The sequence below is a fragment of the Spermophilus citellus genome (assembly GCF_964194105.1).
Source record: "Spermophilus citellus genome assembly, chromosome: 2".
NCBI classification, from domain to species: Eukaryota; Metazoa; Chordata; class Mammalia; order Rodentia; family Sciuridae; genus Spermophilus; species Spermophilus citellus.
The window spans coordinates 173,109,979-173,131,023 of NC_138183.1; the positions used below are offsets into that span (position 1 = coordinate 173,109,979).

Below are 21,045 nucleotides of genomic sequence, written 5' to 3' on the forward strand. Positions count from 1 at the left end.
GGTGAAAGACCTATACAATGAAAACTACAGAACCCTAAAAAGAGACATAGAAGAAGACCTCAGAAGATGGAAAAATATACCCTGCTCATGGATAGGCAGAACTAACATCATCAAAATGGCGATATTACCAAAAGTTCTCTATAAGTTCAATGCTATCCCAATCAAAATCCCAACAGCATTTCTTGTAGAAATAGATAAAACAATCAGGAAATTCATATGGAATAATAAAAGACCCAGAATAGCAAAAACAATGCTAAGCAGGAAGTGTGAATCAGGCAGTATAGCGATACCAGACTTCAAACTATACTACAGAGCAATAGTAACAAAAACAGCATGGTACTGGTACCAAAACAGGCGAGTGGACCAATGGTACAGAATAGAAGACACAGTAACCAATCCGCAAAACTACAACTATCTTATATTTGATAAAGGGGCTAAAAGCATGCAATGGAGGAAGGATAGCATCTTCAACAAATGGTGCTGGGAAAACTGGAAATCCATTTGCATCAAAATGAAACTGAATCCCTTTCTCTCGCCATGCACAAAAGTTAACTCAAAATGGATCAAGGAGCTCGATATTAAATCAGAGAGACATGGCGTCTGATAGAAGAAAAAGTCGGCTATGATCTACAGACTGTGGGGTCAGGCCCCAAATTCCTCAATAGGACACCCATAGCGCAAGAGTTAACAACCAGAATCAACAAATGGGACTTACTCAAACTAAAAAGTTTTCTCTCAACAAAAGAAACAATAAGAGAGATAAACAGGGAGCCTACATCCTGGGAACAAATCTTTACCCCACACACTTCAGATAGAGCCCTAATATCCAGAGTATACAAAGAACTCAAAAAATTAGACAATAAGATAACAAATAACCCAATCAACAAATGGGCCAAGGACCTGAACAGACACTTCTCAGAGGAGGACATACAATCAATCAACAAGTACATGCAAAAATGCTCAACATCGCTAGCAGTCAGAGAAATGCAAATCAAAACCACCCTAAGATACCATCTCACTCCAGTAAGATTGGCAGCCATTAAGAAGTCCAACAACAACAAGTGCTGGCGAGGATGCGGGGAAATGGGTACACTTGTTCATTGTTGGTGGGACTGCAAAATGGTGCAGCCAATTTGGAAAGCAGTATGGAGATTTCTTGGAAAGCTGGGAATGGAACCACCATTTGACCCAGCTATTCCCCTTCTTGGTCTATTCCCTAAAGACCTAACAAGAGCATGCTACAGGGACACTGCTATATCGATGTTCATAGCAGCACAATTCACGATAGCAAGATTGTGGAACCAACCTAGAAGCCCTTCAATAGATGAATGGATTAAAAAATGTGGCATTTATACACAATGGAGTATTACTCTGCAATAAGAAATGACAAAATCATAGAATTTGGAGGGAAATGGATGGCATTAGAGCAGATTATGCTAAGTGAAGCTAGCCAATCCTTAAAAAACAAATGTCAAATGTCTTCTTTGATATAAGGGGAGTAACCAAGGACAGGGTAGAGACGAAGAGCTGGAGAAGAAGAATAACATTAAACAGGGATGATAGGCGGGAGGGAAAGTGAGAGTTAAGGGAAATTGCATGGAATTGGAAGGTGAGCCTCAGGGTTATACACAATTACATATAAGAGGAAAGGAGGAGTAGGAGAAAAATTATATAAGTGGAAGAAACGATTTATAGTAGAGGGGATGGAGAGAGAGAAGGGGAGGGGAGGGGAGGGGAGGGGTGAGGGGACAGTGGAGAATGGGATAGACAGCAGAATACATCAGTCACTAGAAAGGCAATTTGTAAATCAATGGAAATATAACTGATGTGACACAGCAATCTGTATACGGGGTAAAAATGGGAGTTCATAACCCACTTGAATCAATCTGTGAAATATGGTATATTAAGAACTATGTAATGTTTTGAACAACCAACAATAAAATTAAAAAAAAAAAAAAGACTGTTTACATATCCTTTCTTTCTTCTGTGAAGTCTTCCCTGAATTTTCTGGCCAGAGTTAGGGCTTTTTTTTTTTTTTTTTTAATCTAATATCCACATATGGAGCATGTTTCTGTGTGTGTTTAGAGCCATTATCACATTTTATCATTTATTTACTTGTTTGTGCTACGTACTCACAAGGTTTGGGAACATGAGGACTTTGCCATATTTATCTCTGGATTACTGTGCCTGGTATAGTGATTTTGCATATGGGAGCACTTAATGAATGTGAGTACTGGGAAAGTCTGCCCAGAGGGAACTTGGGTGGTAAGAATAATTAACTTTGAGAATAGAGTTTATAATTTATCTGCATTTGGATATAAAAATGAATAAAAAAGTAGAATTTGTTGGAATTGGAATAATTGTCAATAAACTATCTAAAATTGATCTTTTAAAGCTCCCCATTTTCAAACATACTTTTTTTTTTTTTTTTTTTAGTGCCTCCACTTCTCATTCAGAGAATTCAGTGCATACAAAATCAGCTTCTGTTGTGTCATCAGATTCCATTTCAACTTCTGCAGAGAACTTTTCTCCTGATTTGAGGGTATGTATGCCATTTTAAAGTTCTAATGAAGGACTTTATGTTAGTTGCTTGTTGCCAACATTAACAATAAAATTTTAATTAAGCAGGAGAAACTAGTGGAGTGTTCTAAAACACCTCAATCTTTACAAAATATCCCAGACCAGGTCAGCATGTTATTTGTAAAAGAAAAAAATGTGTAATTTATTCTTAAGGCTGATACTTCTAAGTTCTTTGCCAAAAGATAACTGATGGATTTCTTTGTGGTATAAAAGATTTTCATGATTACCCTTAAAGTTATGGCCAGTAATAACTAAGTACTACTTTATTGATTACTTATTGTGTGTACAACATTGTTCCACATGCTGTACATGAATTATCTCATTACCCCCACTAATTTTATTATACATATGATAATTCATAGAGAGATTGAGTAATATGTTCAAGTTATCTTTCCTAATAAATTATTTTACCAGTGTTCCAGCCCATGCAGTCTAATTGTGGAGCTATGTCACCTAAATACTATTTAATAGTATAGCAATTTGTACATTTATGAATTCATCTATTTTTCTATAACCACTTGCTTATGATTAATGGAGAAAATGAATTTCATGTGTGGTGTTAACCCCTGACCTTTACTTCAGAATCTTTAAAGATTTTAAACAATAAACATTTATTTTTATGTTTCTGGAAGTTGGGAAGTCCAAGATCAAGTATTGGCAGATCCAGTGTTTGGTGAGGGTATGCTTCCTGATTTATCTTTTCTTTGTATCCTTACATGGTAGAGAGCACTTTTATTCCAATCAAATGATTTCTTTTTTAATGTTATACTAATACGATTTTAAGTAAGATATTAGTTGTTTTCTTGAATGGAATCATTTGCTATTGAGCATATATTGAGAATATCTTTTTCATTTTCACAACAATTTTAAATATAAAAATACAGATTGAAACATCTATAAAGACTTCTACATATTTGTTATTTCCTTTTGTGAAATTTCATAAAACACTGGGTGTAGCATGATTTTAAACATTATTAAAAATTATACGGTATTATTTTATCTTCATAATCTGGATGCGTTCTGCTAATTATGATGGCTTCATTATATCATTAGCTATTATCTTGGAACATGACTTAGAATTAGGGAAGGGTTCATTGTTAATAGTGAATATGAATTCATTGTTGCCTCTCCTTAACTTGATACTACTTAAAAAATATATATTTTATGTATATATTTAATTTCTGCTCATTTGCTACATTAAGAAAAATCCTACAAAAGCTTTATTGGTTTCTTGATAATTTTGAAAAATTTTGTCCTACTTCTGATCAGATCTTTTTAAAAAATGATTGTTTCTAATTTCATATTGTGACTAAGAAAGGACTTATACTAGGAATGAAGAAATGTTACTTTTACCAGTTGTTTTTGCTTGCATTCTTAATATTATATTCTACTTGCTGTTTTTTGAGTTATTTTAAACAATTTACATATTCTTTTAGGGTTACTTTAGTTGAACTACTTAACTAGATTCATAGGTGAACTATAGTACATGGCAAGGTGCTGAAAGTGCATGGATGCAGAAAGCCTCCAGTGTCACTTTCTCTGCATGTAGTCCTCTTTATTTCTTCAGGTCACCATATATACCACAAATAATGAGTGACTGGCTTATATCTGAACAAAATAAGGGCCATAATGTTAATCTTTTCATAAAATATTGTAATTTTTATTAAACTTTTGATTTTAGATCAGTTTTAGATTTACAGAAAAAGTATAACTACAGTTCCCATAGATTTCACATCTAGATTCTTCTATTATTAACATTTTACATTAGTATGGTACATATGTCACACATAGTAAGCTCGTATTGACACACTGTTATTAACTAAAGTTCATAATTTTTTTAGATTTTTTTAAAACTGGATTTGTCTTTCGTTGTAAGATTCCATCCTTACCATGTTACATTTAGTAGTTATGTCTCCTAAGGCTTCTCTTACCTGTGACATTTGGTCAGACATTTTTTCTTTTTGATGGTTGTCAATTGAAGACTACTGGCTAGGTATTTTGTAGAATGTGTGATTTTTTTTTTTTTTTTTTTTTTTTTTTTACTCATTATAAGCTGGGCTTATGTGTTTTGGGGAGGAAGACCACAGAGGTAAAGTGCCATTTTCATTACATTATATGAAGGTGAAGGTTATCAGCATGACTTATCACTCTTGATGTTAATCTTGATCACTTTGTTGAGGTAGTATTAGGTTTATTTACTGTAGAATACTCCCATCCCTTTCACCCTGTACTATTTACTCTTTGGAAAGAATTTGTTACACACAGCCCACCCTTAAGAAGTTATGCTCTGCCTCCTTGAGATGCCTCTACATGCATCTTTGGAATTCTTCTGCATGGAAGATTTATTTCTTCATGCAGAAGAAATAATATTTATTGACTTATTCAACCATTTATTTCATTATGGACTTGGGGATTTTTATGTGATACGTTTGTTACAATCAAAACCAACCTACTTTGTCATTCCATTGTTTCAACTCCACATTTGGAGATCTTGTGTCCCTCTGATGTACTCTTCTGTCACTGTCACCATCATTTCTTCCTCCTCCAACTCCTCTTCCTTAACACTTTCTAGCACTATAAAATGCATATCATGTATATTTTCTGCTCAATTTCTAGAATAATCATCCATTTTTTCCAAGGAATCCTATTTCCTTTTTATGGAGAATGGCATTAGAATCTAAGACTTTTTAGTATGTATATCTTAGCAATCATAAAATGGTAGTGTTTAGTTAATTATAGGTGAAATTAACTGCAGATAACTTTGTGTTACTTTTTAACTGACCATGGTTTGGCTTTCTGGAATGAGGGGTTTGGTAATATAGTCTTGAAAGTTGTCATTCTCAGATGTTTTTGAAGATGGTTAACTTCTAGACTTTTTCTATATAGTTTTTTATATAGTTTTTTCTATATAGTTTTCTATATAGCCTCATTGTTTATCCCACCTGAGCCTCAACATTTTATAAGCTCCTTGAGTAGCAGCCTTTACACAGAAGTGCAGGAAACACAATGACCTTGAAAAAGCAATCCACTTTCATTAACAATATTACATCAAATTGTATAGGTTTTTTGCTACTGGTGCTATACAGTAGCACTCCCTGGAAAAGCATAGTAGCTATATATAAAAGCTTTTTCTATTAAGAATTTTGCATTCAAATAAGATTTTTTGTCTTTGTATCAGTAAAGCAGAACAGCAAGTTGAATGGAGAACAGAGCTACCCTAGATATCTTGAACTTTTACTTAAATTCAATTGGAATTCTATTCCTATTACTTTTAATATAGTAAGTGTATTTCTGAAAAATGGAGCACAAATCCATATTTTGAAAGTTGAATTCTTTTTTCCTGAGTGACATTGTTGTAGAGTGCTTTCTCTTTGCTTCCATTGCTCTTCACTTGGCAGTCGAACTTCTTTAATTCCATTTAAAAAACTTAAAAAAGTCTTTTATGTAGAACTTTTAATAACACAAAATATTTAAATTAATTTTTAATTTTTAAAATTGGGTTTTTAAAAACTAGAACATATTTTTGAAGTTTGCCAGTTAGTAAAATTAAGAATCTAGGGAAATTGTGTCTAGGTTATTTATTCACTCACTGAAAAATACAATCATAAAATACAATATTTTAAAATTCAAATGTATATCTCCATTTATTTATGTTATAATTTGTATAGCATTGGGTTTTAATTAAAATAAGTTTCTCAAGAGAGGGTGATTGCGCTGGGCGCGGTGTTTTGCATGCCTGTAATCCCAGCAGCTCGGGAGGCTGAGACAGGAGGATAGCAAGTTCAAAGCCAGCCTCAGCAATGGTGAGGCACTAAGCAACTCAGTTGAGACCCTGTCTCTAAATAAAATACAAAATAGGGCTGGGGATGTGGCTCACTTGCTGAGTGCCTCTGAGTTTAATCCCTAGTTCTTTTCCCCCTGACCCCCCAAAAAGAGGGTTATTGCAAGATGAGTTAGAAGTCATACTATATAGTATTACCTTTCCTTTGTGAAGCCTGTGATATGGCCCTTAACTGGTCTACAATTCAGAATTAAATATTAAAAATGTAATTGAATTCTCTTTTATGTCTTTATTTTCAATATTTCCTTGTATATGTATAATAAATGGAATAGTATTTTGGGTTTTGTTCATAACCATCTGCCTTGTCTTGAAATATTTCATAGGCTTAAATTAGGCATATGCGATTATCTCTTCAAAATTTGTGTTATCTTACGTATATTTTCTTTGTGACCTAAAGGCGAGATAGTTAAATTATTTATTTCCCAGCTGTGTCCATGAACTTGAATGTTCTGAAAATTTGCAGATCTATTCAGAATTAGTTAAGTCTCATAGTGAAGATGTTAGTAGGCAGTGAACAGTGCTATCACACATGATAGTATTGAGAGAAGAAACGATTGAGGGCTGGAGTTATAGCTCAGTGGAGAGTGCTTATCTAGCATGTGTGAGGCACTGGGTTCAATTCTCAGCACCACATATAAATAAATAAAATTAAGAAATGATTGAGGTTAACACTTATTGATGATTATTACTATGACGTCCAGTGCCAGTACTTTTAAGAATCTAGGAGTTGGGCCAGGCATGGTGGTGCATGCCTGTAATCCCAGTGGTTCGGGAGGCTGAGACAGGAGGACTGCAAATTCAAAGCCAGCTTCTGCAAAAGTGAGGCACTAAGCAACTCAGTGAGACCCTGTCTCTAAATAAATACAAAATAGGACTTTCAGAAAGGAAGGATGTGGCTCAGTGGTCGAGTGCCCCTGGTACAAAAAGTTGGCTCAGATCTACATATTGTGGGGTCGGGCTCCAAATTCCTTAATAGGACACCCATAGCACAAGAGTTAATAACAAGAATCAACAAATGGGACTTACTCAAACTAAAAAGTTTTTTTCTCAGCAAGAGAAACAATAAGAGAGGTAAATAGGGAGCCTACATCTTGGGAACAAATTTTTACTCCTCACACTTCAGATAGAGCCCTAATATCCAGAGTATACAAAGAACTCAAAAAATTAGACAATAAGATAACAAATAACCCAATCAACAAATGGGCCAAGGACCTGAACAGACACTTCTCAGAGGAGGATATACAATCAATCAACAAGTACATGAAAAAATGCTCACCATCTCTAGCAGTCAGAGAAATGCAAATCAAAACCACCCTAAGATACCATCTCACTCCAGTAAGATTGGCAGCCATTATGAAGTCAAACAACAACAAGTGCTGTCGAGGATGTGGAGAAAAGGGTACACTTGTACATTGCTGGTGGGACTGCAAATTGGTGCGGCCAATTTGGAAAGCAGTTTGGAGATTCCTGGGAAAGCTGGGAATGGAACCACCATTTGACCCTGCTATTGCCCTTCTTGGACTATTCCCTGAAGACCTTAAAAGAGCATGCTACAAGGATACTGCCACATCGATGTTCATAGCAGCACAATTCACAATAGCTAGACTGTGGAACCAACCCAGATGCCCTTCAATAGATGAATGGATAAAAAAAAATGTGGCATTTATACACCATGGAATATTACGCAGCACTAAAAAATGACAAAATCATGGAATTTGCAGGGAAATGGATGGCATTAGAGCAGATTATGCTTAGTGAAGCTAGCCAATCCCTAAAAAACAAATACCAAATGTCTTCTTTGATATAATGAGAGCAACTATGAACAGAGTAGGGAGGAAGAGCAGGAAGATTAACTTTAAACAGAGACATGAGATGGGAGGGAAAGAGAGAGAAAAGGGAAATTGCATGGAAATGAAGGGAGACCCTCATTGCTATACAAAATTACATATAAGAGGTTGTGAGGGGAATGGGAAAATAAACAAGGAGAGAAATGAATTACAGTAGATGGGGTAGAGAGAGAAGATGTGAGGGAAGGGGAGGGGGGATAGTAGGGGATAGGAAAGGTAGCAGAATATAACAATTACTAATAGGGCATTATGTAAAATTCCACAATCTGGAAAGCAGTTTGTGTAACTGACGTGATTCTACAGTCTGCATTTGGGGTAAAATTGGGAGTTCGTAACCCACTTCAATCTAATGTATGAAATATCATATGTCAAGAGCTTTGTAATGTTGTGAACAACCAATAAAAAAAAAAATAAAGAAAAAAAAAGAAAAACTAGGAATTGGAAAAAACAAAACAAAACAAAAAAATAAACCTTAGCCGGATAAAGGATATTCTTTATCAAAACTTCACAATAAGCCTTATTTTTTTTTCTTTTTTTGGTACCAGGGATTGGACTCAAGGGTGCCTAACCCACTGAGCCATATCCCCAGCCCTTTTTTATACTTTATTACAGACAGGGTCTCACTGAGTTGCTTAGTGCCTCGCTAAGTTGCTGAGGCTGGGTTTGAATTTGCAACCCCCCCTGCCTCAGCCTTCCCAGTCATTGGGATTACAGGTGTGCACCACCATGCCCGGGAAGCCTGATATTTAATGGTGAAGTGTTAGAAGCATTTTTATTAAGCTTGGGAACATGTTGCTTACTATCACAACATTTAATTAGTATTTTTACTAGACTTTATAGCCAGTAAAATAAGAAAAGGATTTAGTATAAATTATATAAGAAATGAAAGGAAGAAACAAAAATTTTATTACTTACAGATGATTAGTTGTCTATATGGAAAATTGAAATATAAACTATTAGAACTAACTAATTAGATAGCCCAGTACTGTTGTTAGATAACTAAAATAATCATGCTTCTGTATCTAAGCAGATGTATTTAGGAAATGTGATTAAGAAAGAATAGTGGAAAAGCAACAAAACTATACTACTCAAGAATAAAGAAATAAAAGATATGTAAGAACTTAATGAAGAAAATTATAAGACTTTATTAAAAGCCTTAAAGAATGCCCAAGTAAATTAATGAATACATTTAATAGCCTAGAGATAGCATATATTTTAAATTTGTCTGTTAATTGAACATAATTTCAAGCAAAATTCACAAATTTGTTTTGTAGAACTTGGAACTAATTAGAATAGGAATAGACCAGTGAAGTTTAGGAACAGACTCAAATTTGTAGGAAATCTGTATGTGATAGAAGTGCTATAATAAATCAGCAGGACAAAATGAATTATTTGTTAATCAGTGCTAGGTTAACCATTATTGATATTAAAAAAAACGTTTGGTTCTTACCTGACAGAAAAATTGACTTCATTAGATTAAAAACCTAAAGTTGAAAATTAAAACTTCAAAGTTTTAGAAGAAAAATATTATATGTGTGCGTGTGTGTTATCTAGAAGGATACTTTAAACAAGACTCAAAAGTATTAACCATTAAAAAGATTATTATTGCACTCTAATTTATTGACTTTATATGACAAAAATACTGCATATATGAGGACTATAAAAAGATGTCACATTTTAGGTAAGCAGATCAGTGAATACTAGATTACAACTGTGATGACAGTTTAGCTAGAGAACAGAAAGGGCAGAATATTCTAGAGCAGCCTGTATCATAAGTCAGTACATACTGTTACTTTAGAAAGTACTTACAAAGGCTGGAATGGAAATCACAAAATCAAGAATTTAGGGCTGGGCTGTAGCTCAGTGGCAGAGCACTTGCCTAGCATGTATGAGGCACTGGGTTTGACTCACAGCACAGCATATAAAAAATTAAAAAAATAAAGGTCTATCAACAACTAAAAAAATACTAAACAACAACAACAACAAAAACTAGAACAAGACAGGGATGCTGTCTTTCACTACTTCTTTTCAACATTGTCCTTGAAACTCTAGCCAGAGCAATCGAGACAGATGAAAGAAATTAAAGGGATTAATTAAATAGGAAAAGAGGAACTCAGACTATCACTATTTACTGATTATATGATTCTATATTTGGAAGATCCAAAAAGTTCCACCAGAAAACTTCTAGAATTAATAAATGAATTCAGCGAAGTAACAGGATATAAAATAAATACCCGTAAATCAAATGCATTTTCATAATAAGCAATGAATCCACTGCAAGAGAAATTAGGAAAACTACCCCATTCACAGTGGTCTCAAAAAAAAAAAAACAACAAAAAAAAAACCAACTTGCAAATCCATCTAACAAAAGAGGTGAAAGACCTCTACAATGAAAACTGCAGAACACTAAAGAAAGAAATTGATGAAGACCTTAGAAAATGGAAAGATCTCCCATGCGTCTAGATAGGCAGAATTAATATTGTCAAATTGGCCATGCTACCAACTCTGTTATACAAATTTAATTCAATTCCTATTAAAATCCCAATGACATTCTTCGTAGAACTAGAAAAAGCAATCATGAAATTCATGGAAAAGTAAGAGACCCAGAATAGCCAAAGCAATCCTTAGCAAGAAGAGTGAAACAGGAAGCATCACAATACTAGGCCTTAAACTATACTGAAAAATGCATGGTATTGGTACCAAAATAGACATGTAGACTGGTGGTACAAAATACAAGACATAGAGACAAACCCATATAAGTTCAGTTATCTCCATACTAGACAAAGGTGCCAAAAACATACCTTGAAAAAAAGATAGCCTATTCAGTAAATGGTTCTGGGAAAACTGGAAATCCATATGTAGCAAAATGAAATTAAACCTCTAACTCCCACTCTGCACAAAAATCAACTCAAAGTGGAACAAAGGCATTAGAACAGAAACCCTGCCTAATAGGCCCAAATCTTCTTCAAGTCCCCTTAGGACCTAACTTCCTGAACAGTACTTCTAAAGCACAAGAAGTAAAGTCAAACATTAATATATGGGATGGATTCAAACTAAAAAGTTTCTTCTCAGCAAAGGAAATAATAATGTGAAGAGAGAGCTCACAGATTGGGGAAAATATCTTTACCACATGCACCCGATAGAGCACTAATCTCCAGGACATATAAAGAACTCAAAAACTTAACCTCAGGAAAAAAAAAAAAAACCAATAACAACAACCAAATAACCCAGTCAATAAATGGGTAAGGAACTGAACAGACACTTCACAGAAGAAATACAGTCAATCAACAAACATATGGAAGAACGTTTATCATCTCTAGCAATTAGAGAAATGCAAATCAAAACTACTCTTAAGATTTCATCTCACTCCAGTCAGAATGGCAGTTATCAAGAATATAACCAATAATAAGTGTTGGTGAGCATGTGAGGAAAAAGGTAAATTCATACATTGCTGGTGGGACTGCAAATTCATGCAACCATTCTAGAAAACAGTATAGAGATTCCTTAGAAAATTTGGAAGGAAACCGCACACTCCTTGGTTTATATCCAAAAGACTTAAAAATGAGTGACACAGCCACCTCATTGTTTATAGCAGCTCAATTCATGATAGCTAAACTATGAAAATGACGTAGGTTCCCTTCAACAGATCAATGGATAAAGAAAATGTGGTACATACACACAATGTAATATTACTCAGCCTTAAAAATGAAATTGCAGGTAAATGGATGGAACTAGAGTACATAATGCTAAGTAAAATAAGCCAATCCCAACAAACCAAAGGGCTGAATTAGTTGGGGGAAAAGGCTAGGGAAGAATGAAGGAACTTTGGATTGTGTAGAGGGAGTGAGGGGAGGGGTGAGCCTGTGGGGAAGAGAAGGACGGTAGAATAAGATAGGTATTATTACCCTCAATATATGTATGCTTAAACTACTGGTGTGACTCTACGCCTGAGGAATGAGAAGTTGTGCTCCATTTGTGTACAGTGTGTCAAAATGTACTCCATTGTCATATATAACAAATTACAACAAATTAAAAAATAAAAATAGAAGGGATGCCAGTAGAAAAGAAGAATTAGATCAGGGGAGGGAGGAGAGGAAAAGGGAGGTACTGGGGAATGAAATTGTTCAAATTATACTATTTTATTATATGTACATATGAAAATCCCACTATTATGTATAATTATAATATGCCAATAAAAAAAGCAAAGCCACAACAATGTTAATAATAAATTCCCATACTTTGTCCTTTAGAGATTTAGAATTTTTTGGTAGGGATGTTTGCTGAAAAGGGAAACAACTGGTATTTATTAGAATTTACTTTGTGCCAGGAACTATTAGATACTTAATTTATTATCTGTGTATTTTGGGAACAGCTTGTATTAAAATTAATAGACTATTATTTTAGAGCAGTTTTAGTTTTACAGAAAAACTTACTGGAAAGGACATAATTCTCACATTATTGAATATCTCTACCTACCAGTTTCCCCTGTTATTTATATCTTGATTGGTGTGTAACATTTGTTATAATTGATGACTCAATAATATGTTGTTGTTATTATTGATTTTAGTATTTTGCAGTACCTGGGGAGAAAACCCAGAAGGACTGTACCATGAGCTACATCCCCAGCCCTTTATTCATTTGTTTTTATTTTTTGAGACAGGGTTTCACCTGGTTGCCCATGTTGGCATCGAACTTGGGATCCTCCTGCCTCAGCCTCCCAATGTGTGTCATGTGTGTCACACCATACCTGGATGATTGATTATTATTAATTTAAGTCCATAGTTTGTGATAGGGTTTTAGCTTTGTTTTGACAATATAATGACATGTATCTACCATTGCTGTATTATTTAGTGTAATTTCAGTACCCTAAAATTTCCTTTTGCTGTCCTGTTCATCACTATCTCCTTCCCTTGACCTCTGGAAATCACTGATCTCTTTTGGTCCCTATACTTTTGCCTTTTCCAGAACATTGTGTAGTTGGAATCAGTATGCAGCTTTCCAGATTGATTTTTCTACTTTATGCAATACAGTACTGTCTTGTACGACATAATGACATTTCAGTCAGTGATGGGCGGTATATGCCATGGTTGTCCTGAAAGATTTTTAGGGACCTAAAAAACTTCTATTGTCTTATGAACTTATAGCTATCTTTGTATTATAGCACAACATGATACTTGAATGTGTGATAATGCTGATGCAAACAAACCTATTGTGGCACCAGTTGTATAAAAGTATAGCACATAAAATTATGTATAGTATACAGTATTTGATAATGATAATAAAATCTGTTACTAGTTTATGTATTTACTCTTCATTGTTATTTTAGAGTATATTCTTTCTATATATATATATATATATATAGAGAGAGAGAGAGAGAGAGAGAGAGAGTGTGTGTGTGTGAGAGTGTGTGTGTGTGTGTGTGTGTGTGTGTGTGTGTGTGTGTGTTAGTTCACTGTACAACAGCCTAAAGCAGGTCCTTCAGGAATATTGCAGAAGAGGGCATTGCTATGATAAGAGATGACAGCTCTATGCATGTTATTATCTCTGAAGACCTTCCATTGGAACAAGATGTAGAAGTGGAAGACTGATATTAATGATCCTTTCCCTGTGTCAACATAGGTTAAAGTGTGTTTGTGTTTTAGTTTTCATCAGCATTTAAAAAGTAATAATATTAATAAGGAGGAGAATTTTTAAAATTTAAATAAATTTAGGGCAGTCTAAGTGTACAGTGTTGATGAAGGCTAGGTAATGTACAGTAACACCCTAGGCCTTCACATTCACTCACCATTCACTCTCTGACACATACAGAACAATTCTTCCTATAAGCTCCATTGTGGCAAGTTTCCCACACAAGTCTACCATTTAAAAAAAATCTTTCATACCATATTTAACGGTTCCTTTTCTATATTTAGATATATTTAGAGACACAAATGCCATTGCATTAGATTTGCTTACAGCATTATGCACAGTAACATGCTGTATTGATTTTGAAGCCTGTGAGTAAAAGGCTATACCATATAGCCCAGGGATGTAGTAGGCTCTATCAGCTAGGTTTGTGATAGTATATTCTATGATGTTTGCACAGTGACAGAATTGCCTAATGATGCATATTTCAGAGCACATTCCTGTTAAGCAAAAAACTGTGTTTTTAAGGTGCTCCATATCTTTTCCTGGCTTGATATCTTATTTCTTCATATCACTAAATTATGTTCCTTTGTATGGATACATCACAGTTTGTTTATCCATTCACCTACTGAAGATTGCTTTAGAGTTTTGGCAGGAATGAGCAGTTTTTAATTTATTTTCAGATTAAATTTGAAACTCTCTTGATACTTGGTGCACTAGTTTCCTAGGTCTGTTGTAACAGACTAGCTTAAAACAATATAAATTTATTGTCTTATAGTTCCAGAGGTTAGGAATCTGAGATCAAGGTGTTGGCAGGGTTGGTTCCTGCCAAAGATTGTTTTGAGGGACAGTCTGTTCCATGTCTCTTTCCCAGCTCCAGGTGAAGCTAGCAGTGTTGGCATTCTTAGGTTTGTAGGTGCATCAAGTCAGTCTCTGCTTCTGTCTTTACATGGCATTCCCTCTGTGTCTTCATGTGGCTATCTTCTGGCAAGAACAGCAGTCGTACTGAATTTGGGGTGCATCCTGTGATCTCATGAGCTCATCTTAAGTATATCTACACTGACACTGTTTCCAATAAAGTCACATTCTGAGGTATTGACTATTAGGTCTTCAACATACCTATATTGGAGGGCACAAACCATAGCATAAAGTGCTGCTTTTGGGCTAGGGATGTGGCTCAAGTGGTAGCGCGCTCGCCTGGCATGCGTGCGGCCTGGGTTCGATCCTCAGCACCACATACAAACAAAGATGTTATGTCCACCGAAACCTAAAGAAAATAAATATTTAAAAAAAAGTTCTCTCTCTCTCTCTCTCTCTCTCTCTCTCTTAAAAAAAAAAAAAGTGCTGCTTTCTAGACTATTCATCTTTAAATGCTTGTCCATTTTTGTTGTTGTTATTGAATCACTAATGGTTGACGTAATGTTGTCCAGTCCTTGGTAGTTGTGGTTTCATCTGAAAAGTAAATTGCTCTGTCTGTGATATAAAAAGAAAGGGCTTCCTAGTGCTGGAATTTGGATGTATTTTCAAATGTGTAACCAATAAAATGTATCCCAGAAGCCAGTCTGTGTCTCTACCCTGTTAAGATTTTTGTTTGTGTGGTTCATATGTTCACTTTGTGGTTTGTCAGTCAAGTTGTATAAAAAGTAGAATAAAATAAAACTGATGTAAACAGTTTTTAGTGGGGTTATGCAGCTTTTTTGCTTCTCAATTTTAGCACATAAAGAAAATATGGATGATAGTTTGTAGCTTGCACAGACTCATTTTTTCCTTGTAGGTGATTATTAGTGCTTTGCCAATTTCAGAAAAATTATTTCCTGTTTTTCTACAATCTTAACTATTCCATGTGAAAAGTGACTCATAATCTTACTAGTTTTGAGATCAAGATTTCTCTAATAGTAATTTCTGTGTGTGTGTGTGTGGGTGGGTGTGTGTGTGTGTGTGTAAGAGAGTGAGAAGAGTACAAAAGTGAGAGAGAGGTAGGGAGAGAAGTGAGAGGCTAAAGTCACAGAGAATATTACTCAGTAGTTTGAAAATAATTTGATAGGATGGCATGGAAGAAAATCAAGGTTGAGGAGAGAGCAAAACTAAGTGAAATTTTAAAAAATGATCAATAGAATCTTGTGATGTAACTTATCCTGAACTAAAGATACTTTCATGTGAATGCTAAAACACCTTATGAATCAGTCTGGCATTGCTCTCTTGCTTTCTCAAACACCTTTAAGAAAGGCCAGTCCCTGGTGTTTTTGAGTTCCCCTCTCGTTTTGACCTTTGTCTCTTCCTTGAATCTTCATTTCTCTCTTCTTCCATTATTGACATTGAAGATAAGATTTCTTTGAAGCAGAAATCATCAAGTATTTATATAATCACATCTGTTTTATAAGCTTAGCATCAAATTTGATCACTTTTTCTTTTTTAGTTGTAGATGGACACAATACCTTTACTTTTATTTTATTTGTATGTGGTGCTGAGGATCGAACCCAGTGCTTCACAAGTGCTAGGTGAGTGCTCTACCACTGAGCCACAACCCCAGCCCTGATCACTTTTTCTAATGTAGCATATTCCTTTTTTATTTCAGCTACCATAGAGTAACCCAGGACTTTTCTGTTTCTGTCTTAGATCATTTCACCTTTATCATTCAGTTCTGTGCATCTCCTTGACCATGCCATCTGCCTCCATCAGAGGCTTGCAGTGATTTTCTTTACATGACTGGTCAAGTCTAAAATCCTTACCCCCATTCCAGTATTTTATTATAAAGATTCTTAAGTACTCGGCAGAGTTTACAAGGAACTTCACTAAATTCGTCATCCAAATCCTGCCATTAACATCTTACTGGACTTGTTTTTATCTCATACCCACCATCTGCACATCCCTCTATCCATCTGTTCATCAGCTTGCTTTTTGATGCATTTCAGTATAAATTGCAGATATTATTACAGTCAAAACTAAATACTTCTGCATCCAAATTAAACATTATAGTTTTTCTTTTGCTGTAAAATTTATATTGCAAGAAGTGCTAAAACCTTGACACACATTCTGTGAATTTAGAATAATACATACTTATGTGTGCGTTGACCCTTATCAAGATATAGAACTTGCCAGTATCACAGTTCTTTCCTTCAGACTGCTTTCTCAGTTTGCATTACTATTCTTGCCCTCATAGCAACTATTGTTCTGAGTCCCTCTCCCACCATAGGCTACTTGTCTGTTGTAGAATTTCCTGTAAATGGACTTATACAGTATGGACATTTTTTGCTAAAGACTTCTTCAGTAAATTTCAGACTTTTTACCCTATTTATTGAAACCCTTCACTAGAATTCCCTAAACTTTCACTCTGTTTTTATTTCTCAAACAAACTCCTTTATTCTCTCAGCCAAACATTACAATTATTCTGTTAATTTTCCCAGGTCAGATTCTTGGATTATTTCTGCATTTTCCTTTCATAATCTTTCCATGTGCAACATTTTTTCCAGAGTACTGTGTGTTATTTATGTCTTTTGATGTAATTCAACAGATATAAATGTGTTGATTTCATAATTAGAAGAAATTTTTATCAAATTTTGATAATTGGTCTGAATTATTATTATTTTACAACACTGAGTTCATATTTCAGTCCATAGAAATATTGGGGAAAAAAAGATTTGCTGCTTTCTTTAGACTAGTCAGATGCTTGCTGTTCTGTAGCTACATCTTAGATTAGTTCAGTAATCAGGAGGGGGCATTGATTGATTTATGGTTCCCTATATGGTATGTTATCTTAAATACTAATCCCTTGTGTATTTTAGAGTAGAGGAACAAGCACCATGTAAATATGCCATTGTGAGAAAACAACAGACTTCTGTTGATGCTTCTGTTAAGTGAATAAAAATATTTACATTTTAACAGTATTTTGAAATTTTGAAAATCTCTTTATGAAGCAGTTATCCTATTTGTAGTTGCAAAACTGTAAGATGGGAAACAATATTATCTCAATAATATAGTTGAATGAGTAATGATGAAACTAAAATGCAGACTTTAGTGGTGGTGAATGAGTGGTTTGCTTTGAAGAGGGAGTTTGTAAAGGATATGAAACCTGAATCTTGAATTTTAAATGATTTCCTTTTTTCAATTGGATTTAGGCTTGAGGTTCTTCTTTCCCTCTCCCTTTTCAAAAAAGGATTTTCTGGGATGTATTTTCTGAGATCTGAAAATTACTTGCTGTTGCCGTTAAACATCACAGAAGGAATTCAGAGCTCTGATGACATGTTCTTGTCTTCTAGAATATGGTAAATTCAGATAATTCTGAAGCTTATCTTAATTCCTTTGAGGATAATTTGTCTTATTTTTTTCTGCCTATATTTTTATAGTTTGTCTTTTGATTCTTCTAATTCAAAAAAATTTATCAAAGTACACCTCGGTATGTTTCTGTTCATTGGTTTTGTGTGGTACATAGTAAACTATTTAATCAACAAACTTACAAAATATTTCTTTATTTCAAAAGCACATTCTTCAATTATATGTTAGATTTTTTAGTCCTATTGCTTTGATTTTTTTTGAAAATAGCATTCTTGATTCTTTATCACTTTCCCCCACAATTTTTTTCCTTCAAATTTAGAGCAATTTTCACATCTGCATTCAACATTCATGTTTTTTTCTGAGTAATTAATTCAGTTCTTTAGCTCCATACAGACTTTTTTCTCATTACATTTTAGTGTTTTCTTGCAGTCTTTATTATTTTATTTATTTTTCTTATCCCATTTATATATATTTTATGTTATATAATAATATATATATGGGATAAGAATATATTATAATATATAATATTACATATATATATATATATATTAGTTGTAGATGGACACAATACCTTTATTTTGTTCATTTATTTATTTTTTTATGTGGTGCTGAGGATCGAACCCAGTGCCTCACACAAGTGCAAGACAAGTGCTCTACCACTGAGCCACAACTCCAGTCCTCTTATTTCTTTTCTTAAAAGGCTTTATTTAGAATTATAATTTCCATGTTACCATGTGCCTTTTCCAGAACCACTCTTCTCTCTTGTATGCACACATATATTTTCTGGAAGTCAGATTAATCTGTGGAATGTGGAAAATACTACTAAGCTTTATAAGTGACATAATCTTTGAATTTCTGATTGAGATGGTAGACTGAGGGAAGGATGAAGCATTTTTTTTCTATAATCTTTTGTTTCACATGTGGAATAATTTTTTCAGTGTATTGTTGTGTTATTTATATCTGTTATAATGTACTAATTTTATAATTAGAAGAAATTTTTGGCAGGTTTTGATAATTGGTCTAAATTATTATTATTTGACAACACTAAGTACATTTTATGTGCTAACACTGATATAAATTCTTTAAATGTATTAACTCATTTAGTTTTTATAACAACCCTATTGTAAAGTACTATAATTACCATTTAATAGACATAGAGAAGTTGCAAACTTTACCTAAGAGGACCTAGCTTAGTATGTGACCCAGTGAGGATGTGAACCCAGGAAGTTTGTGGTTTTTTTTTACATATTGCAAGTTTTTATTATTATTATTATTATTATTTTAATGATTATTACAGGTTGGCCTGCTTCCCTCCTTCCTTCTTTCCCTTCTTTTATAACTATATGAAAGACTATGTCAAGGACTGATAACTAGATAGCATTTTACAAAGGTTACCTTTAAAGATGATCTTTCTTGAGTTTTAGAATATGACATATAAAAATATAAATATTTATATGTACATTGTATTCTGGTTCTTACATTTTGCATTAAAATGATAAGAAAATTGTTGAAGTTTTGAAAGAATGAATTTGAATTATGAGTTTGCTGAAGATATGTGAATTTGTTCTTGTAATACTTACCTATTGGCATTGCATTATTATTGTGAACATTGGATTATGACAGTAATGTCTTAACACATTTATCTAATTCTCCCTAAGCACCTGTCATAAACTAAGGAATGACTTGATCATCAAGAAGAATTAGATTGATTACATTTGTTGTGCCCAATAAAGGGGCTACTATACCTGTAGCTCCCTTGTGCCTGAAAGGTGGCTGGTCTGGATTGAGATGTGCCATAAGTATAGAATATACCCTGGATATATTAGTATGATAAAAAAGGAAAAGAAAGTAAAATGTCTCATTAATACTTTAAATATATCTTTTACATGTTGAAATGACAATATTTTGGAAATATTGGATTAAAGAATGTATATTCAATTTTTCTCATTTTATTTTTGTAATGTAGCTACTAGATAAATAAAATTTATATATGTGCCTTGTGTTGTATTTCTGTTGAGTAATCAAAGGTGTCTAAGATGAGTTAGTTCTTCTCTAGGAGTCTGATAGGGAAGAAGACCAATAGGCAATTAGAATGGTATGGGAAATGAGATAGGAGCTCAGGCATAGGAAATATCTGAACCAGTTTTGATGGTCTTCAAAAGGTGACCTAGGGGCTGGGGTTGTGGCTCAGAGGCAGAGCGCTCACCTACAATGCATGAGGCACCGGGTTCAATCCTCAGCACCACATAAAAATAAAGATATTGTGTCCACCTGTAACTGAAAAATAAATATTAAAAGAAAGGTGACCTATAACGCAATGGTAATTTTTTTCTTTCAGTTTTGAGGTGTTTAATTGAATTTTTTAGATGGAAGGAAATAAATGACAAAAGCTAAGCATTTTTTTTCAAAAAAATTTTTGTTAATTTTTTTTTCCCTCATGGTATTGGTTCTCTGTGTAATGAAATAAATCAAGGCTGAAGAAGGATGTCTGGATTTAGTCCCAGAGGCCACCATTCTTTGTCTTCTCCCTGCTGCTTTGTACAGGCAAATGGATGGTAGTACCATTTGCTAGTTGGGACACAGATCAGTTTTAGGTCTATTAAGTTCATATTTTCAGTAGTACACCCAGATGGAGGTTAATGTTAGGTGGTTGAAAGTGTGGAACCAGAGCCTAAAAAATGTCTGGGTTGGCAGTATAGATGTAGGTAAACTTAAGTAAGTCATGGTAGGTATGAATCAGTAAGGGTTGAGTAACATGAATAATGAGTCTAGGGTAAACCCATGAGAAACAGGCAAGGTGAGGAAAAGGAGCATAAAAGCCACTGACAAAGAATGCTCAGAGAGGGAGGAGTTTAGCAAGGTAGCTTTCAAGAAGCAGTA

The 21,045-nt window shown here is 34.2% G+C and overlaps 1 protein-coding gene across 4 annotated transcripts in view; it reads left to right on the plus strand.

Annotated features, from left to right (window-relative positions):
- The window catches only part of MTMR2 (myotubularin related protein 2), an 81,646-nt gene that overhangs the window by 34,007 nt on the left and 26,594 nt on the right, over nt 1-21,045 (plus strand). For all 4 annotated transcript variants that reach the window (XM_081281761.1, XM_081281760.1, XM_081281759.1 and 1 more), the window contains one exon: nt 2,437-2,542. Coding sequence is in view for 2 of the 4 variants with exons in the window: in XM_081281759.1 (XP_081137885.1) it covers nt 2,437-2,542 (106 nt within the window). In the remaining 2 variants the exon portion in view is untranslated. The remainder of the gene's footprint in view (nt 1-2,436; nt 2,543-21,045) is intronic.